General features: G+C 41.0%; 1 protein-coding gene across 5 annotated transcripts in view; it reads left to right on the forward strand.

Annotated features, from left to right (window-relative positions):
• MICAL2 (microtubule associated monooxygenase, calponin and LIM domain containing 2) overlaps nt 1-18,600 on the forward strand; it is a 124,465-nt gene extending 105,865 nt beyond the window's left edge. For all 5 annotated transcript variants that reach the window (XM_068945101.1, XM_068945100.1, XM_068945102.1 and 2 more), the window contains 6 exons: nt 2,739-2,833; nt 5,270-5,362; nt 6,584-6,677; nt 11,804-11,903; nt 13,797-13,870; nt 15,169-18,600. In XM_068945101.1, the coding sequence (XP_068801202.1) occupies nt 2,739-2,833; nt 5,270-5,362; nt 6,584-6,677; nt 11,804-11,903; nt 13,797-13,870; nt 15,169-15,353 (641 nt within the window). In that variant the 3' untranslated portion in view covers nt 15,354-18,600. The remainder of the gene's footprint in view (nt 1-2,738; nt 2,834-5,269; nt 5,363-6,583; nt 6,678-11,803; nt 11,904-13,796; nt 13,871-15,168) is intronic.
• The last annotated feature ends 519 nt before the right edge of the window (nt 18,601-19,119 follow it).

Genomic DNA, 19,119 nt, shown 5'->3' on the forward strand with positions numbered 1-19,119 from the left:
TGAGAAGCGCTTAACTTTGATCCGGTTGCTCCCACTGAATTCAGTGAGGGTTTTACCACTGGCAGCACCCAGTGGCAGAGCATTTGGGCTAAAGCAGGGTGTCTTTGAGGCCCACCCTTAGATAACCAAGGTGTAAGGAACTGGCCATAGGAAGAAATTTTAATTCTATAGATGTCCTTTATCTAGCATCTTATGACATATGTGCGTGAGGACACCAGGTCCCAATGTAAAGAATTGGATGTTTCCTACAACTTGGTACTTGGAAACATATTCTATGATACTATCATATTCGATAACATGGATTACTGTTCACTTTCCTGTGATTTGGCAGCTGTAAATCAGGCATGCTGGGAAGGTCTCTTGCCCAAGCTGTTAGTAGCTACTGTAAGGTAGAAAAGTCAGAAAGGATTAGTAAAGATTTCAGCGATATGTGCTGTGAAATCTGTATGCAGTTAAGTGTGATAGAAACCCCAAGTAACTTGTCAATACACACAGCTAGACCCTTCACGTGCAGTGTCACTGAGTGGTTTCATGTGCTCCTTCCCATGGCCTTTGCAGGAGGAGAAGACCCCTTTGAAGGACGTTGCTGTTCACAGTCGGAGAGCAGCTGTCCTGCAGGAGTAGGGGGATGGCCTCCCTTGAAAGGCTGAGCTGGTTTTGAACTATCTAAAGGGCTTTTCTCAGTGGAGTAGGAGGCAAATACCTGGCACTCCATAGCAGATGTGCGTTGTGAGGGCTGTGGACGTTGTGAATCCACTTCGTGCAAAGACGCTGACTTCCCTGTGCTCGTGAGGCATCCCTTGCCCTAAGTCCTTTGGGAGGTCGGTGACCTTCCCTCTGCTGTAGAAAAGCAAGCATCTCCTGAGTCACGGCCCCAGAGAAGGAGGTGGGTGCTCTGATGTTACAGCACGCTGCCTTTCCTCTAGACCTTGTAACACTTTCTAAATTATTGATATTGCTCAAAGAGGAGGACCTGGGGAAACAATCATTTACTCCCACAGCCGAGAGAAGAAAGGGAGCGTGTGATTGTGCTGCTGGCTCTCCTGGGGCATCTCATAAGGCTTACTGGCCGTGTACTGGAGGACTGGGTTTCCCTGGCAGCGTGGCTGCAGCATAGCTCCTGCCCACGTTTAGTTATGTGGGGAGGAGCACGGTGGATGAGTTAAGTCCTCCAACGAAAGCGGCTGCAGGTCCCCCACGCCTTCCTCCACCTCCGGCGCTGGTGGGGACTGGGATGTGCTTGTGGCTGGCAGCCCTGCTACATCCGCCCGTGGCCCCTCTGGCAGCCGCAACCCAGCGTAGGAGTCCCTGGTGGGTGCTGGGGTGGGCAGGCAGCACCTGCCAGTGCTGCGGTTTGGCCTGGGGTGCTTGGGGACCAGCCTGGTACCTCTGTCAACGCCAGCGCTGCTCACCCTGCTCGCTAGCAGCGCTTGGCTTTGCTGCCCGAGGATCTGCTCTGCAGGACGGGTGGCAGGAGCCTGCTGCTCTGCCGAACCCTGCGGGCTTGCAGCTTTATGGAGAACGAGGACTCGGTGTTTCTAGAATAGAGATAGATGAGAAAAATCAGAACTCCCACCTCAAAATACTTGGATTTGCTTTCACTGAATGTGTTTCCTGGATCCTAATTTAAAATTATGGTTTGAGACAGAAATCCAATTTCAGGATTGGGATCCTGAAAGAATGAAGAAAAGTTTACACAGAGTAGGTAGGGATTTAAATCTGCATGCAACTTACATACAGAAAACCAACTGTTACCTAGCAGATACTAAGAAAAGTGGCACTGATGGTTTTAAATAATGTACATTTCCAAGATGTTACCCAGATGTTAATCATTAACACTGTAGCAGGTTGAAGTGTAGAGACAGATGTTCCAAGAGCAGTTTTATTTTCTTAAAGAGAATGAGGCTATGAATTAGACAAATTAAGAAGAAATTCAAATATTTACACCCAGTTGAAACAAGATGTTGGGAAAACAGGCATGATAAAATTGCTGCAATTAAATGTAATTTAATTTATAATTTTGAAAACATGCTTCTTCCAAAGACAGCTTTTGAGTTTTCCTTGAGGAGTGCATTGTTGTGATGTATGGATTTTCCTGACTTATTATGGCATTTTAATCAACAGTTCAATGATGTGATAATATTCCTAAAGCAGAAAAATAAGTGACGTTTGTTTAGACATAATTAATGAAATATTTATGTTGCATGAGGCTGTGTGATAAAACCTTGTTCTCTTAGTCCATTTGCTTCTGATTACATTTGTGATTTTTTTTATATGACCAGACATTCTGACGCCAACTATTTTACACTGAGCAGATGTCATGTAGTAAAAATGGGTGCCAGATGCTACAAGCCACATAAGGGTAATTTGTTTAAGAGCTGGCTCAGACTTTTTGCATTCAATTACACTGTATAGTGAGCCTTACACAATCATTTAGGTAATATGGCTAACTTCAGATATGCATTTTAATGAATGTTGAATGCATTCAGAACAGCATGTTGCATACATGGAGCTTAAGGACTTAATTGATTTGTACCTAATGTCTTAAAAAAAAAAAAAAATCAAATATCAACAGGCAGAGTTTTTGACAGTGACCACAAATTTGATTAACACAATGATCCAGATTTCCAAATTGCTCTAGGTGCTGCTAATTAGAGCTCAAGGCAGGTGCAAAGTGTCTGTATAAGCTAAAGAATAATATTTTTTTCTTTACTGACTATTTTGTTCTTGCATTTTAGGCTCTGAACACCTACCTGTCAGAAGACAAACTGATGAGTATTCTTCTTCTTCCTCAGATGATGAATTTGAATCCAAGTTTTCATTAACACACAAGGTAACCTTTACTTTGAAGTAAAAGACTATTTCCTTGCCTGGACTATATTTAAGATTCGTAATATGAATTTGATCTAAATTTAATGCACAGCAATTTTTCAGAAGGGGGATCAGAACATTTTTTTCGGCAGAGATTACTTGTCACGGATAGAAAACTACATTAAAACTTTATGACAGGTGAACATCAAAATTTATTTTTCTTCTTAGGATCTTTTAATTCCCCCAGGTAATACCAATGTTGACAGAGAAGGTCTTAATTTGAAAAACAGACATGTTTAACTGAAACCAATTTGAAGCTGCATTCTTAAGTGGTTTTAATATGTAGCCCAACAAGCAAACCATTGAAAAAATTAAACCAAACAGATGCAGATTTCCCTTGGGGAAATGCAACTTCATTTGAGAGGCACTACAGGCAGATTGCATGGAGAGTGCTGTGTTTATTCTAATCAGTGCACGGGCATGAGCTGTAGAATCGCACCCCGGCTGTGCTGCCGAAAGAGCCTGCCGCGCACCAGGGTGCGCGGCCCAGGTTCCCTTGCTTGCACCTGGCAGGAGCCATGGGCCTCAAACACCGGTGAAATCTTGACATTCATCTCTGGTTTGAAGAATCAGCTTTTATTGGCTCAATAGCTCATCAGAAACACATTTACCTCTTCCCTGTAGAGGGAACGTCAGTAGTGGAATTAATAGTATGGGGTGGTGTTTTGGGTTGTGGCCCATGAAAAAAAGGAAAATTGGAAGCAAAATGCTGCTTTGTACAGTAAGAAGTGAGCTGGACCCAAAGCGAGGTGGGGGCAAAGCGGGTTGCGCGGCCCCAGGGGAGTCAAAGCACCTGGGGGCCCCGTGCAGGGAGCAGGGCTGTGCCCCAGGCATCAGCCTCGGGGACAGACAGACAGGCAGGCATTGCAGAGGGCGCTTCGGGGCAGAGCCAGGGATGCCGCTGCGCTTTGGAAAATTTGTCAGCAGATGTGGGAGAAACAGTCATTTCATTCTTGCAGGGCGTTTTGCAGGTTTTTAGTCTTTGTTCTGAGGAAAAGGGCTTCAGAGCAGGAAGCGTTAGTGCCACATTTGATTTTTTTGCAGTTCACATCCACTGTGCATCTCCAGTGCTTGTCCTCATGTGCAGCCCTCAGCTTGGGGCAACGAGGTCGGGGCAAATGGAGTGTGTGAAATAGTTATGCTTATCGCCTTTCAGTTACTTAGCCATGTCGCCTGATACCCTATGAATAACGAGCTTTGGAAAGTATATTGTTCATAATACTGTTTGTTTGTAAGTAGAGAGGAGAAAACAGTGATCAATATTTAGGTCTTCTCAAGCTCAGAACAAAAGATTCCAAAAATCAAATTCCAGAGTGTTTTTCTTAATTGGAGAAGTGTTACTGGGAAGACAAAATAATACTGTGCTAAATTAAATAATATACAGAAGGTAGAATACTGAATAGGAGGAAGTCTCAATAATTGGGCGAGCAGCAGGGCCTGACAGGCACAGGGGACCGAGAGGACGCTGGTGCTGGCCAAAGAGCTGGCCAGCGCTGGGGCAGCTACAGTCTGCCCCTCAAAGTTGTTAGCGGTGCCTCAGCTCCAGCGCTGCTCACCTCGTCCTGCCACGTGCCCGCCACTCAATTTGGCTGCTTCTTTCAGCCACCTCCCAATGCATCTTCTCATGCCAGTTCAGTCTGCTATTTTGCTGATGTCACAGTCTTTCACTAGCGAAACCTGGTGGGAAAAATTTTAACAACTTCCTGGCTTGTTTGTTTGTTTTTTAATCTTCTTGTCTACTATTCTTCTGCCTCCTCGTAAGCGGGAAAACCACAGCCTTGAAGCATTCCCAGCTAGCTTGGGTCAGGAGCAAGCTGGAGCAAGCGTATGCCTTTCCCTCAGTGGCCCCTTCAGCAAGTACCTTGGGCAGCCAATGTACGTTAGCCCAGGGTCAAACCAACTAGTTTTGGAAAGTCTGTTTTTAGGTATACTCCATCAGGGAAATTACTCACACTACAAACTGAGTTTTTACTACTTAGTAGCGACAGCCATGGAAATGGGTCAAGTTTCCTTAGACTAGTGGCTCCCACTACCTGCATCTATTTCTTGCCTGGCTGCCATGATGTCCACAGAAGCCGTACGTGTGGGTATCTTGTGCGTAGTCTTCCCTCTGAGTCAGTCATCTTTTATTGAGAGAGTTCACGCTCACTTTAGGCTTGCAGTAAGACCTTGCCGTGATCTGGAGTCAACGCAGGCAAATGCATCGAAATGTTCCTGTGTGGAGCGCAGCCCTGAGGACCTGCTGCGGCCGGCCCTGCTTTGAGCAGGGCTTGGCCCAGGCGCTCTGCAGAGGTACCTTCCCACCACTGCCACTCTGTGGTTCTATGAAAGGCTGACAAAAACGTATAACGGCATAATCGTGCCATGATTGCCTTCTTTTTGCTCTTTACTCTTGTAGGCAAAAAGGAGTCTTAGAAGGAAAAGGAAGCTGGAGAAGGAGACAAAGCAATTGATTAAACAAGAGGAGCTGAAGAGGCTTCACAAAGCGCAGGTAACGTGTAGTTTGCAGTGTCCCATTTGTCTCCCGAGAGTGACTAGCGAGGATGGGAGGCACCAAACGGGGGCTCTGCCTCTCCCCTTGCTCCGCAACAGGGCACACTGACTTCTGGGCTGAAATCCACCCAAAACATTGGGAGCAGTAAAATGTATGTGGTGGGGCATCACACTTTTGCATATGACAAATCCAAGTGTGCCCCAGGAAGATTAACAAGTTGTTTCTTCAATATAAAACTGAAATCCCTGTTTTTGTAGACATCACTCCTTTTGGAAACCACTGTATTCGAGCCACAGTGGATGTTAGAAAATGCTGATATCTAATCTTTACTATTAGATCAATGACAGCATAAAACTCATGGGAAAGAAAAATAATGTCTAATTTAATTCAAAGTAAGAACAACTATGTTACAGTTTTGATCTAAGAGATGTAAGTGATCTCAAGGCAAAATTAGATACATACGTGCCTTCCCTGAGTTTATTGCTTTATGGAAATAATATTCAACTCCAAACTTTTCAAACTTGTGTGTCTGTTAGGCTGTCCCTGAGTATTCGGCTTGATACGCCTTAACGTAGTCTGAAACCAGAACTGCTGAGTGCTTACCTCTGACAATTTGTTCTTTAAAGATGTCTCATGCCTGTTATCCATAAGGCACCTCTGAAAGCCTTTACCTGTTTTAAAGGGAATGGGTCAGTGAATGTACAAGTCCTTTCTGAAGTACCACTGAATTATCACTTTTTAACTATTAGACCCTTTCCTTCTTGTGTCAAAGGCTTATGTGAGGTGTAAAAGCATAAACAACAAAACCCCCATGGACTACAAAATGGCTAACAAAGCTTTTTAGCTGTAAATCTTAAGTATTTAGAAGAGCTTTACCCTCATAGCACCTCAGAACGTGTACCTCTGAATGTGTAAGGTGTTCACCTTTCACACCCTATGAGGTATCGAAACCTTGTGATTTCCGTTTTATGATGGGAGAACTAAAGCTCTGAAGCACTGTGGCTCTTCTAGTACCTAAGATATTTACCTATATACAAATACAAATAGATACCTAGTGGAATTATTAAATTGCTTAGGCGCCTAATACACTTAATGAGTTTGAAAATCCTATGAATCCTCAGAGACCTTTTTGAGCTGTTTCTCTAACCACTGAGACCATCCTTTGTCTCTGAATTTGTAAGCCATGTCTGTAGCTTTCATGTCATTATGATTTTGCAGGCAATCCAGCGCCAGCTAGAAGAATTGGAGGAAAGGCAAAGAGCTCTAGAGATTTTTGGTGTTAAACTGGAGCGAGAACTAAGAGGAGAATCAGGTAAATGAAGCAGTGTGTTTGTGGTTGGTTTTTTTTTTTTTTTAAGAACGTTTTAAATGCAGAGGGTTTTTAGCAATTGAAGTAGAAGTAGAGTTCAGTGCAAAGTTGTAGCTCAAGTACCTTTAAGCTGCATGCTATAAATTTCTGTTGGTTATCACAGATTTTGAATTATTTGACTTGATTTTGAAACTGAATCTACTCTTGCTCCTCTCCCCCGTTTTTTTTTTAAACCCATCCTAAGCTTTCTTTCATCTTCTACAGAGAATCAGTGGTGTTTCTAGGTGCTGTGACTCAGTTACCAAGCCAGCTACCCATGCCTAGTAACAGAGTCCTTAATGACTTCTCCCTGAGTGTGAAATGTCATTAATATGATTATAGCCAGTGGCCAAGCTATAGCAACAGCAGTGTGTAGCGATACAGACCCAAACTGTGCAGCTTTGCCCTTAGGGATGGGAGATAACTCAGAAGCGAGATTTCCACTTGCCTGAGCCCATGGCCCGCAGGGCTGGGGGGACGGTGTGGCCCGTCCAGCCCCGCCGCAGTGCAGGGCCCACGCAAAGGTGGGCGGCTGACCGAGGGCGAGCTCCCTTGCAAAGCCTCGTGCTTTCATGTTGGGCAGTTACACAACACTGAAAGCCTAGATGTGTTTTTGCACCTGATGTTGTCGTCTTAGCTAGGTAACCTGGTGAAATCACTATGTGGTTTTTTTTTTGTTTTTAATACCGTGGTTTTTTTACCAGTTATCACAACAATTCTAACACTGAATTAAGCAATTTGGCAACAGCGAGCGTTTGTCCAAATTAAAAACAATAAGAACTTGTGTGTTTATCCTATCTTTTGATTTTTAACTGCTTTCCAGTAACTGACAGCACTAACATATTTCAAATGTTACTTAAAAGGCTAACATCAATTTTTTTCTTAAATGAAAACCTAACAAGTTACCATCTTTAAGAAAGTCTCCTTAAGAGACTTTGAGGATTTGGAGCATTAGCTTATTTTCATTACTGTTGATCTGCAAAAGGGTGTGGGTTTTTTTTAGATGCCAAAAATATGGAGGGGGCAAGAGACTGCTAACTCCTGGCATAGACACAGAGCACCAGGATAAATGGCCTAGAGCCACCTCTCATTTTTGCTGTTTTGACAATCGCATTTCCTAAAGAAGGCTGTCTGCCAAGAGATTGATGCTTCTCATTCTCTTCCCATCCTTAGTAATTGAATTGCCCTCATTAAGGTGAAAGTACTATTTTTTCTCCCTGTTGATGGTTTGTGTGTAGGTGGCCAGTTACAAATAGGGCAGATACTGAAATGTAGGATGTTACTGTGTCTCAGTAACTCTTATAGTGCAAAAGCACGAAGCCCCAAGTTTCCCAAAGTAGCCGTCAAAATGTGAGTGCTTTGTTGCTTGTAGTAACGTATGTGTAATGATGCAGGAATCAGTGAGCTTAATATTCCATTCAACCTTTTTAAAAATAGTAGCCATTATTGTTTAATGAATGACCAGTCCTTATTAGGTTAAGTTGTATTTAAGGAGGTCTGTGCTTATGTAATTCAAGTGATTTAATAGGTATTATTAAGGTAATTAGAAAGCGATCACAGTTCAGCAATAATATTGAGCTGCAAAGGTTGTGAATAACCAAATTTAGAGACAGGCCTGCAAACACTAGTGTTCAGTGACATTTACGCAACTCTCTTCTAATAATTATGTAAGCAGGGAATGAATGGCTCCTTTGTTAGTGGGAGTTATTCATTAGCTCCTGAACTGAATTAGAAGAGAACATGCGTGGGTGTGAAACAACTGCCATGAAGACTGATGAGCAAAATGAGGCTTTGATGATCTTCTAATTGTAGTGACAATTCATGCATTTAAAAAAAAAGAAGAAATAATATCAGTCCTATGAATAATTTTTCATGCCCCTTATTCCCTTTATTCTTGTTCTAAATACCAAATAATAAATCATTAATGTACCACAGTTTTATTTTCCGTTGACGTTTGTGGAGGCTCATAGATATCTTCTGCCTACAAGAAAATACAAAAATAAAGATTTTAAAAACACATTTTCCATTGAAATTTGCATAACTGATCGCTTGACTAACCAAATTATGAAGAAAGATGGTAAAGAAGAAAATCTGTATTGAGAGAACATGAGAAATCTCTCTGTATTTTGGAAGATGAGCAGATATCTGCACATGTTGCAGTTAGCTTTTGTTTTCGTATTTCAAGGATTCACATTGTTTAGAACTTTCAATAGAGTCGAAAGAGGTCAACTGAAAATGTGTATCAATAAGGAATGTGAGGGTTAGCCATTCCTAAAGAGGAGCAAACTCACAAAAAGCCCCCTTTACTGTGTCACTGCTGTACGTGGGCATAGCATAGTAGTATTCTGCAGAACGGGAGGTTGAGGTTTTGAGAACAGTATTCAGTAAATACTCCTTTACAATCTGCTGTTCTCTCAGTAGTGGTGTATGTGGAAATACATATGCACATAATTAGAAGAATATCTGACTTTCAAATGGGATCTAGGCTAAAAGAGATTTGGATAAAACAGAAGGTAAGTTTTGCATAAGCAGCGCTGTTTCGAAAAGCCAACCTGGCTCACAAAACTTAGGAATTGTTTCGAAAAGCCAACCTGGCTCACAAAACTTAGGAATTGTTATCCTTTTAACCTTTAAAAAGATCTGTCTTTCCACAGTATGCAAAAGGCTTCATTGCCTTGTTCTGCCTCTGGAAGGCATAAAATACTCCATCAGGCTTAAATATCTATTAACATTATTAATAATAACAATCATTTAAAAAATGCCCCTAGGGACAGTAGGGGGGAATTCTGTGGTATGGAAAAAGAAAAAAAAGAGAGACTATTTCAGCTTCCAGTGAGGGTTTTGCTAAAGCGAGTGATATTTTTGCAGAGTGCGTTACTGTTTGCTTATCTCAATCAAACCACAATACTCTATCTTTTATTAGAAATATAGAGACTTCAAAGTATAAAGAGGAAATGTTTAAAAAAAAAAAAAAAAAAAGAATATTTTCACCTCATCAAGAAAGCAGCAAGCACAGGGAATAGCAATCCTCTGTGTACGTGAAGAGCATACGCCTACCTGCAATAGCGATGTTTTTATTGTCAGTAAGATAAATTTTAACTTCTGATGGTGGCATATGAAGCCCTAATGCTGCATCCCTGCATTGAATCTGTGAGAAGCTACCATTGCCGATTCCCAGTGAGAACTGCTGATGGTCAGTCTGATGGGACGTTTTTTGCCACCATTTGCTAAACTGGAACATCCCATAGAAGCACATCCATTACTGCAAAGTTTTAATGGACTCAGGCAAAAATCGGACCACTTTTTTTTTTTTTTTTTTTTTTTTTTTGCTTTCTGCTGCTGCTTTGTGTCACGGTAATGTCAATAATGTCAAACTCGGCTCAAACCCTGATTGGAGGTTGCAGAAGCTTCCTCGCGCCAGCATTAGTCCTCCTCAGTGTGGGGTCCCCAGGCACTTCCTCCTGCTCTGCCACCAGCTAACCTGGGCTTTTTCGACTGGCAGTGTCTAATGAATGAATGCAAATGGGCCTCTTAATCATCTGAAATAAAGGTGTAGGCCTGTTAAAGCAAAAGAAATCGCACCAGTCTCCATCCAAGCCGTTAGAGAAAATAGCCAAACTCATTTATGGAGTTTTTTTGTTTAGTTACTTAGTAGCATGACATAATGCTTGAGGAAGAGAGCTGTATGCCTTTGCCTGCTAACAGCATCTCATTAGTTTTGTCCCAAGTCCCATTGTCCCTGCTTCCTGCGCAAGGCAGCAATGTGGGTGGGGTGGGCAACTGCCGTTCACCCAGGTAGGAGCACTGGACTGTTGTTTGTGTTATGCTTCTGAAGGGGTCAGTGTGTCACCTTGCTTCTGGCTATATGGCTGCAAAATGGTCAACACGCTGAAGGTACTGTAGGCATATTTCTCCTCAACTACAGGAGGAAAGCTCCTGTCTCGTGGCTGAGAGCTGCTGCGACACAGCAGTATTGCTCACGTGCAACTGCTGGGTGCGTGTAGCAAACTGGATGCAAGGAGTTTTGTTATTAGAGAAGATTATTTAGGGCTAGACACTGCCCCCAGAATTTGCTGAAGATGTCTGCTTCCTACAAGTCATCACTATTTTGTGACAACAGATGGATGGGAGCAGCAAATGTTTTGAGAAGTGTGTTTCCAGTGCCATCACTATTACTGTAGTTCTCCATTAGTGCTGGGGAACGAAAGCAGATGATGATGACTTGAAAAAGTCAGGTGAAAGAGCAGAAGTCTTGTAATCTGCTCTGACTTGTCACTTGAAAAAACCCAGGGGTTCTTAATGGCCAAAGATTTTTATATGGGCTGCATTTTAGGAGCAGTGAAGGCTCTCGCCTGGTGGAAGAGGAATCTCTCCTCCTCTCAACAAAGCTGAGTCAGACTGTGAGCTCTTTGGGAGAGAGGCCACCTTTTGTTACATGTCTGTATAGCACCTACCACAGTGATGCCCTTGCCTCCTGGAGTTACAAAAACCCCCAATAATAATAGATCTTCCTCTGCCACAGCCTTTCCAGTCAATCAAAGCAGATGCAGATTTAGAGGCCAGTTGGCAAATGAATGGGAATTTGTAGGGGATTTGATTGTGCATGTGGTGCCCGCTGGGAGAAGGGTCTAAGTTGATACTTGCCAGCCTGTACATCCTGAAGTCTGACTGTGTTAATGGGATACCCTTTTATATATATAATTCAGCTGCTGGAGCCCCATAGCAACAAAGAAACTATGTTATCAAAGGCAGAGCTAGGAGAAAGTAGGAACACCCTTTAAAAAAAGACTAGAGAACTATAGGAAGGAAGAAGAAAAAAAAATAGACCTGCTAACTTCCAAAACAAAAGTGTTTTTAAGGGGGAGAAGGGGGCATTATTTTCTCTAGCTTAAAATCTAATCTTTAATTACATCTTTAATTACGATAAACTACAGCACTTAACCAAAAATAGACTGGAATGTTACATAGAGCAAAAAAATCTACATATGGCTCAGCTTGCCTTACCACTGAGGATCATTTAAAGTGAACTCAAGTAGCAAGAGCATAGGGAGGAAAGCCAGTAATGCACGTTCACCTCTTATATTTTACAGATTCAGGCACACAGGATGAAACTCAGATGCTGCATGAATGGTTTGAGCTGGTCCTGGAGAAGAATAAATTAATGCATTATGAATCTGAGCTCTTGATTATGTAAGTAAGGACAAGGAGTAGTAGCATTAGCAGCAGAGGGAAGAGGGGAAAAAATGTACTTGCGTTAGATCTAACGTGATGAGATTTTCCTCCTGATACATGTAGTTCCCCTAACTGAACTAAGTTGCCACTTTGTCATGCAGAGCATACCACCACACAGAGCATCCACGCTTCTCCTTTTTACCTTCTTATGTCCTGGAGTCTCAGACTGTGATAGAGTAAATGTACCCGAAATACCTCCAAACTATTCTGAACATGGATTTTCAGCTGAGCCTTCTTTGTCCTTCCTTTTCACAGTGCTTCAACTGTTTCAGTCCTATAAGATACTATGAAACACTACTGGTTATGGGTGCTCCATAATGCCTTTCCATAATGTCTAATGAACAGTTGAGCACTTTCATCTGGGGAAGAAAAATAGCCTGACTGTTTATTTCAGTTCTTATTGGAGAAAAGATCTAGGAATTCACTACAGAGATGATACAAGTGAAACACCAAGCAAATAAAAACTATCTCAGATGCCACTGTTTGTGGTTGATGGAAATAATACTGGCTGTAGCTCCCTCACCTCACCTCCTTGGAAATGTACTCAAAAGATAAGTGCAGGTGACTCCCAGCTGTTTTCTCCACACACACAGTTTATCTGGGGCTGTGTGGGAAGGTGACAGGAGCTCCAGTGGTCATTACCAGCCCTGGATTTCACCCCAGTGCAGGCCGTTCGTGGTCATTTGTCGTTCCCGTGTCACAAAGCCAGCCACCCTGCGCTGCATGCGGAGGAGCTGCCAAAGCGCTAGGAAATCTGCTGATTTCTCTCGGCTGGTGCTGATGCTGCTGGGGGGGAAAAACCTTTCCTTTCCCCTCAGATTGCCCTTGGGCTTGGGGGCAGCCATGCTGCCTGCTAACACTGCCTGAAAAGGAGAGTCGAAAGAGCAAAACCAGGCTGCTTGTATCAATACAGGGCTGTTTTGGAACAATACTGTTTTCCATGCGTATTCACAAGTGTTAATTCCCTTGCCTGAGGAGCCACTCCTGTGCAGAGGGCCTAGCAGGATGCTTCATTTGTGGGAGTGTTCAGTCCTATTCAGAGTCACGTTTTTGGTGCAACCAAGAAAGCACAGCTGCACAAAAGCCTTAAATGTTGCAGTATCTGAGGGAGGTTAAGCTGATACATAATGCAAAAGGTGGTATTGGTACTTGGGGTGTTGCTTTGGGAATGTAGGCACAGATGTAGCTTTTAGCCTTGACTGCCTGCGAGGAGAAAATGCTGGATATACAAAATATGTATACTCTTGGCTGTAATAATATTAATATGCATGTCTAAATATCTCTAGTAGAAATGATAGTAGTGAAACTACTAGTAGTAGTATCAGGGATGGTAGTAATAAATAAGAGAGGATATTATGTCACCTGTTTTTCCTGTTATTTTAGGTTAATAACAGCCACACAATTCTTGTGAATGCTAGTCTTGTGAGAAAAAAATTATTTTTATAGAGCAGAGATAATGCTAAGAAAGAAACAGCTTCACAGTAATAGAGTAGCAGTACTAATCATGAAAGGGGTATAAAAACAAATCACTTTTATAAAAGAAGAGAGATCGGGGACCCAAGATCCTGTTTATCAATCACAGAGGATTACTACCTTGCAGTTCTAAAACTCTTTGGATGTCTGATAGGTTAGAATTCTTTTCCTTTCCTTTTTTTAAATCAATTTTTGAAAATTTTGGCCGGTCTGATATGTTTTCATCATCAATTTTAAATAAATTAAAGTGTATGTTTAAAATTATAATAGCATAGGCAGCAGTAGCTGTGAAAGCCAAGGCAGAGTTGTGAGTTCTAGCTACATCCCTTTTGGTGCCGATGCCAGCTTACACTTTAATGTGCCTTTCGTTGTACTCAGAGCCCAAGAACTAGAACTGGAGGACCACCAGAGCAGGCTGGAGCAGAAGCTGAGGGAGAAAATGGCCATCGACGGTAAGTCAGAGGGGTGAGGATGTTAATCTCCCGCAGCAGACCCTGGCCGCTGCCGCGGGCAGAGAGGACCTGCACAGCTGAGGCACTTCCCTCTGTGCTCTCGTGCAAGCACAGCGCAGCCAGCAAAATGTAACTTGGGAGCTCTTTTCCCATCTGTTTTTGTTCCTCACAGTTCAGCCTTACAGTGAAGACAGCTGCGCTAACTTGCTCAGTTTTGCACTGAGGTAGCTTAAAAAGCACTCGCGCATCTAATTCCACTGACTGCGCTGTGCGAGCAGCAACATCCAGCTACCTACATGAGGATGGGTAGCTGTGGAAAGTAATGTCTTCAGTCACCTAAAAACAAATGAGGTTCTCTGCCTTTATGTTAACAACAGTGGTAACTATTGTGCCCCAAACTATTGCAATAAGGTACTTGGGATTACAGTTTGGCCTTGTTCTTTCATACGTTGTTTGTTCTTCTATGTATGAAAGAACACAAGATAGAAGGTAGAACTAAAGGCAATAAGAACAACGTAACAAAATGTCAAAATTACTTGCTAGAGGCTACTACAGACTTCTTTGGCTCTGCAGCATTCAGTAATCATCCTACTGCATTATGTCTGACCAAAGAACTTCTTATAGGAAACTTCAATACCCTGAAATGACAAGTGTTTAAAACATCACGAATAAAGGTTAGGCCTGCTTTTTTTGAAACCACTGTGTCCAAACGAAAGAAAGAAAAACGTATGGGAGGAGGAATGAAGGGAAGAAGGGGGGGTTACGTACCACTGAATACACCAAAATAACCCGTTGTATTCCTAGCATGGAGATTGTAAATGATGGCAATTTTCAACGCTTTTCTTGACAAACACTTTTTTGTCACAAGTTCTATGTTTTGTTGTTGAGCTTGTCACCTTTTCCAAACTAAATTAAAAATCCATCTTAAATGTTGTCACCTTACATTTTACATCCTAATGCAGTAATTGCTATCTGCAATATAGCATTGCAGTTGTGCTGTAGTCTTTAGGCGACCTTTATATATGTTTTTATAAATAAGTAGTGTTCTTCCTATCACTTTCAAGTGCAAGTTCTGCTAAACGATCTACTGTAGACATTAGGGGCCTTAATGGTCAATCTTAAGCGTCCCAAGTGCGGAAGAAATTATCCCTCAGCTGCAGCATTAAAAATGTTTAACTGCTATGGACTTCATTTCTTGTTGATTATAATATTAATTCAAGCTGTACACCAGCAGTTAAAATGCAAAGCATAACAACATAGTGATCTGGATTTTAACCTCTTGTTTTGTGATCTCTTAGACAGCCTTAAAGATGAGATGGATCTGAATGAGGAAGACGAAATTTTTACTGAGATGATGAAGGTGGTTGAACGAAGGGACAAACTCGTGTCTACTTTAGAGGAACAGAGAGTGAAAGAAAAAGCAGAAGACCAGCACTTTGAAAACTTTATATTATCTAGAGGCTATCAGCTGAGCAGGATTTAAACAGCCACATGTGAATAAATGGAGTTTCAGCAATATTCATGATCATGGAAATTTCCAGTCTTCTGGAAAATGAAGGAATTCAAATTTAAAATCAGTTTATTTGGAAAACATGCTGTTTTGTTATCAAAAGCTTTTAAGTAGTTTCTTTGCTCCCACTGGAGTGAGTCTAGCCCCACAGAGAAGTTACAGCAATAACTATCTACACCTTGCTATCAACTTAAAGGGTCACAAGGATAAAGAATGGGATTGAATTCACCTATCTGGGCATCATGTTCTGTGAAAGTGAAATAGCAGCTCTGTTGTCCTGGAATTTTATTTTATTCCTGAGAATAGAGTTCCCTAGAAACATGATGACGTGATTTGGCATTTTTGCGATTGCATTATTTTCCATCCGTTTAGCTGAATCTGTATGTGATTTTGGTAATGTTTTGGCACAGCTGAGCCACAGTCAACTATTTAAAGGCAATAAAGCAAGAATCTCACACAAAAATAGGTTAGTTTTTATTTCTGGTGGAGGAAGGATCTTTTGAATAATTACATATATTATAAGTAATCATTATAACTACTGTAAATGCAATGTCAGAAATTAGGTTTTTCTAGACATTTGTAAGTTTTAGTGCACTGTATATTTTTGAACAAGAATTTAATGCAATATTAAATCCCTACATGTTGGAAAATGGTAAGAGAATATCAAAGAGGTGACTCCCCTTAAAAGACTGTTAAAAGCTCAGAAAAGCTCTCTGTATGTTACAGATTAAGGTCGTCCCTAAAATATACCGAATAATGTTTTAAAAATAGCAATCCAGAACTGATTAGTATTTATAGGGTATGCTTTACAGTTGGCATGCTTGGTAAAATGCATCACAGATAGTATCGTAGGGTACCATGAGTGGTGTAGCAGTTAGAGACTGCTCCAAGAGACAATAATTGCACAAAAGCATGGCTGAAAATGCTGAATTTTGTAATGCCAGCACTGACAGAAAATGTTGTGGTTATATTTAAACTATATTTATATTGCTGCTCAAGAGGAATGTACACTTATATTTTTCAGAATTATTGTATTTTGATTTTTTTTAACTTAAAGGAAATATCTCATCTCTTTGTACATGCATTTATAGCCTTTGGCATAGCAGATGTGCAAAACTTCTCCTTACTATTCCGCATATTTTAAGTGCTTTCTTAAATCTGAGATAATTCTGCAATTTAAGATTGGTAGCGTTCCCAACTGAATGTATGATCCACTACATTTTCAAACTTTAAAAAAAAAAAAGAGAGAGAGAGAGAGAGAGAAGACTGCTTCTTTTTGACTATTATTTTACCTCATGCTCTGACTGAGAAGATTTTTTTGTTCTCACTACTTCCTGAATGGTGCTTATTTGCTACAGCTGCCTGTGGTACAGCCAAAGTTGGAAGCATTCTTCTTACAAAAGCTTTAAGCTTAAACCTCTTGGTGACTACTTGTAGGGTGGCATACACACTGGATCCTATCACAGTAGTTTATGAATTATCTTAAGTTTCTGATGTATTGTAATAAATTTAAAATATATTTTTAAAGATAAAAACAAAATTTTACTATTGTCCACAGATAAAAAAAAATATATATACCTCTTGGTGAAAGGAAGATACTGTTGTTCTGCAATATTTATGTTTTTATATCTATTTATTAGACTGTCTAAAGGGAATAAGTGTCTGGTTATATTTTATACTTTGGGTGTTGTTTCTGGTTTTGATAAACAAAAATGTATTTCTAGCAGGTATGTATAGGTGAAGCTGTGCCTTGTAGAGTAGATAGTTTTATCAATCTGGTAAGTAATTGGGAACAAAAATATAAATTGAGGTTTAAACAACATTCTCAGTTACTATAAACCTGAAGGAATACCCTTATGGCATAGCATGTAGGGCTTTAACAATGTGATTTGTCTTTTTTTCACAGTGGAAAGATACAGCAGAATCCCAGAATGGGTTCCAGAATTATCCTCTGCCATGTTTTTCTGTCATTCCTATGCAGATCATACGTGATTGTTAGATTACGTTTTTACAGAGATGGATTGCAGTGACTGATTTTTAAATTAGCTCTGTTACTTAAGATTGACACAAAGTAGGAACAGACAGGACAGCAATACACATTTTCATTTTCTCTCTTTTGAAATCTGCTGGCATTTCTAGTGTTGTGAAGAAATTCTCTGGATTTTATCGCTGTACCCAGAAGCCTCATGTAATCCAGTAAAATAATACTGACTAGCATATCTGTCATTCTGCTGTAGAAAATGGAGAGCCATAATGCTTTCAAGATCATTTTTTAAATTTGTGAGTCAAACTCTTTTTCGTAGTGCTTTGGACAGCAGGGGAAGTCAGCACAGCCACCTCCAGCTATATCAGCAAAGGTTGTTTTTTTCAGTCAGTTTTTCAATTAAAAAAATCCCTTTGTTTTAGTCGATGTTGCTGGCCTCCGAAGAGGAGGAAGGGCGACGCGAGGACATGGCACATCACATGCGTTGTGTGGGCACATGGCACGACTGAGGGTGCATAAGCCTGACATTTCAGTTTCCTGCAGATGCCTGCTCTGCTGTAAAACCAGGCGACAGACAGGTGTGAACAGACTCTTTCATTTTAGCTCCAAGGATTTCGGTCCCTGAGAGTATTAAAGGCAACAGCAGTTGAAGGCCATCACCATCTTATGGACCCCCAGAAGAGTCTCTGTTTTAAAAGTTACTTTCTTGTATGATATGTGGTAGTAATACACGCCGTACCCAAAACTGCAGGTCTCCTGTGTGTGTCTGTAGGCTCTTGGGTGGAAAGTCCTGCGTAGCTACTGTTGCCCCGCCTGACACTAATGTGCTCACAAGATTCAGTCCAAAAATGAAGAGTGCAGGTGACTTAGGAGAAGAATAAGCTCTAGGTAATTTAAAGTAGATCTTTGTACATTATGAGAGTAGGCGAGGAGGGGAAAAAGAAAGAGAAGCTATGTACACTGTTCACAGCTCAATTTAATATGGCTGGCTTACGTTAGAAATGCATTTAAACAAATATGTTTGGTTATGAGTGTTCTTGCTGTTCAATCTTTTCTGTAAATTGACTCACTTACTTATAAGGAATTTGTTGATTTTTAAATCTTTGTCACTATTTTTAAATCCTTGGCACTGTTATCACAAGTATAATATGATGTGCTACAACATATTGGCTGTATCTAACCTGACTAGATGTGAGCAGTTTTATATTTGAAGAAATAAAATTGTATCTCACTCTCTAAAGTCCCTGAGTCATTTCTGTAATAATTTCTTACCTCCAGTATCTACAGAGGAATAATGCATGTCTAGGAAAGACCTATAGGTAAGAAATTATATCATTTTCCTAATCATATACTGGTAAGTAAATTGCACTATCTTACCTGGCACTTCATATCTTAGAAATAATGGCACTCTGCTGCTAGACAGTGTTCAACTTGACCTTTAACAAGAAAATGCAAACCCCATGAGATCAACAACTTCCTTTAATTTCTGACATGGTAATTCATCACCTAATTTCCTTAGACATTACATACAAACTGACAACTCCTTGAGCTGAAGGAAAAAGGCCACTGCGCAGATCAAGAATTGGTGAGCAAAACCTTAATTGCTGATTTTCATATTCCACCAACTTTACTTCTATTAGGCTATCTCTTAATCTGTTGTTTTCTACCAGTGGGACAGACTCGCAGAGGAAGACAACGTTACTGCCTCAGAAGAGATAAGCAAGATTTGGGCTTACGTTAGCCCCTGCGCCATTG

The sequence above is a fragment of the Struthio camelus genome, chromosome 5 (genome assembly GCF_040807025.1).
Source record: "Struthio camelus isolate bStrCam1 chromosome 5, bStrCam1.hap1, whole genome shotgun sequence".
Taxonomy (NCBI): Eukaryota; Metazoa; Chordata; class Aves; order Struthioniformes; family Struthionidae; genus Struthio; species Struthio camelus.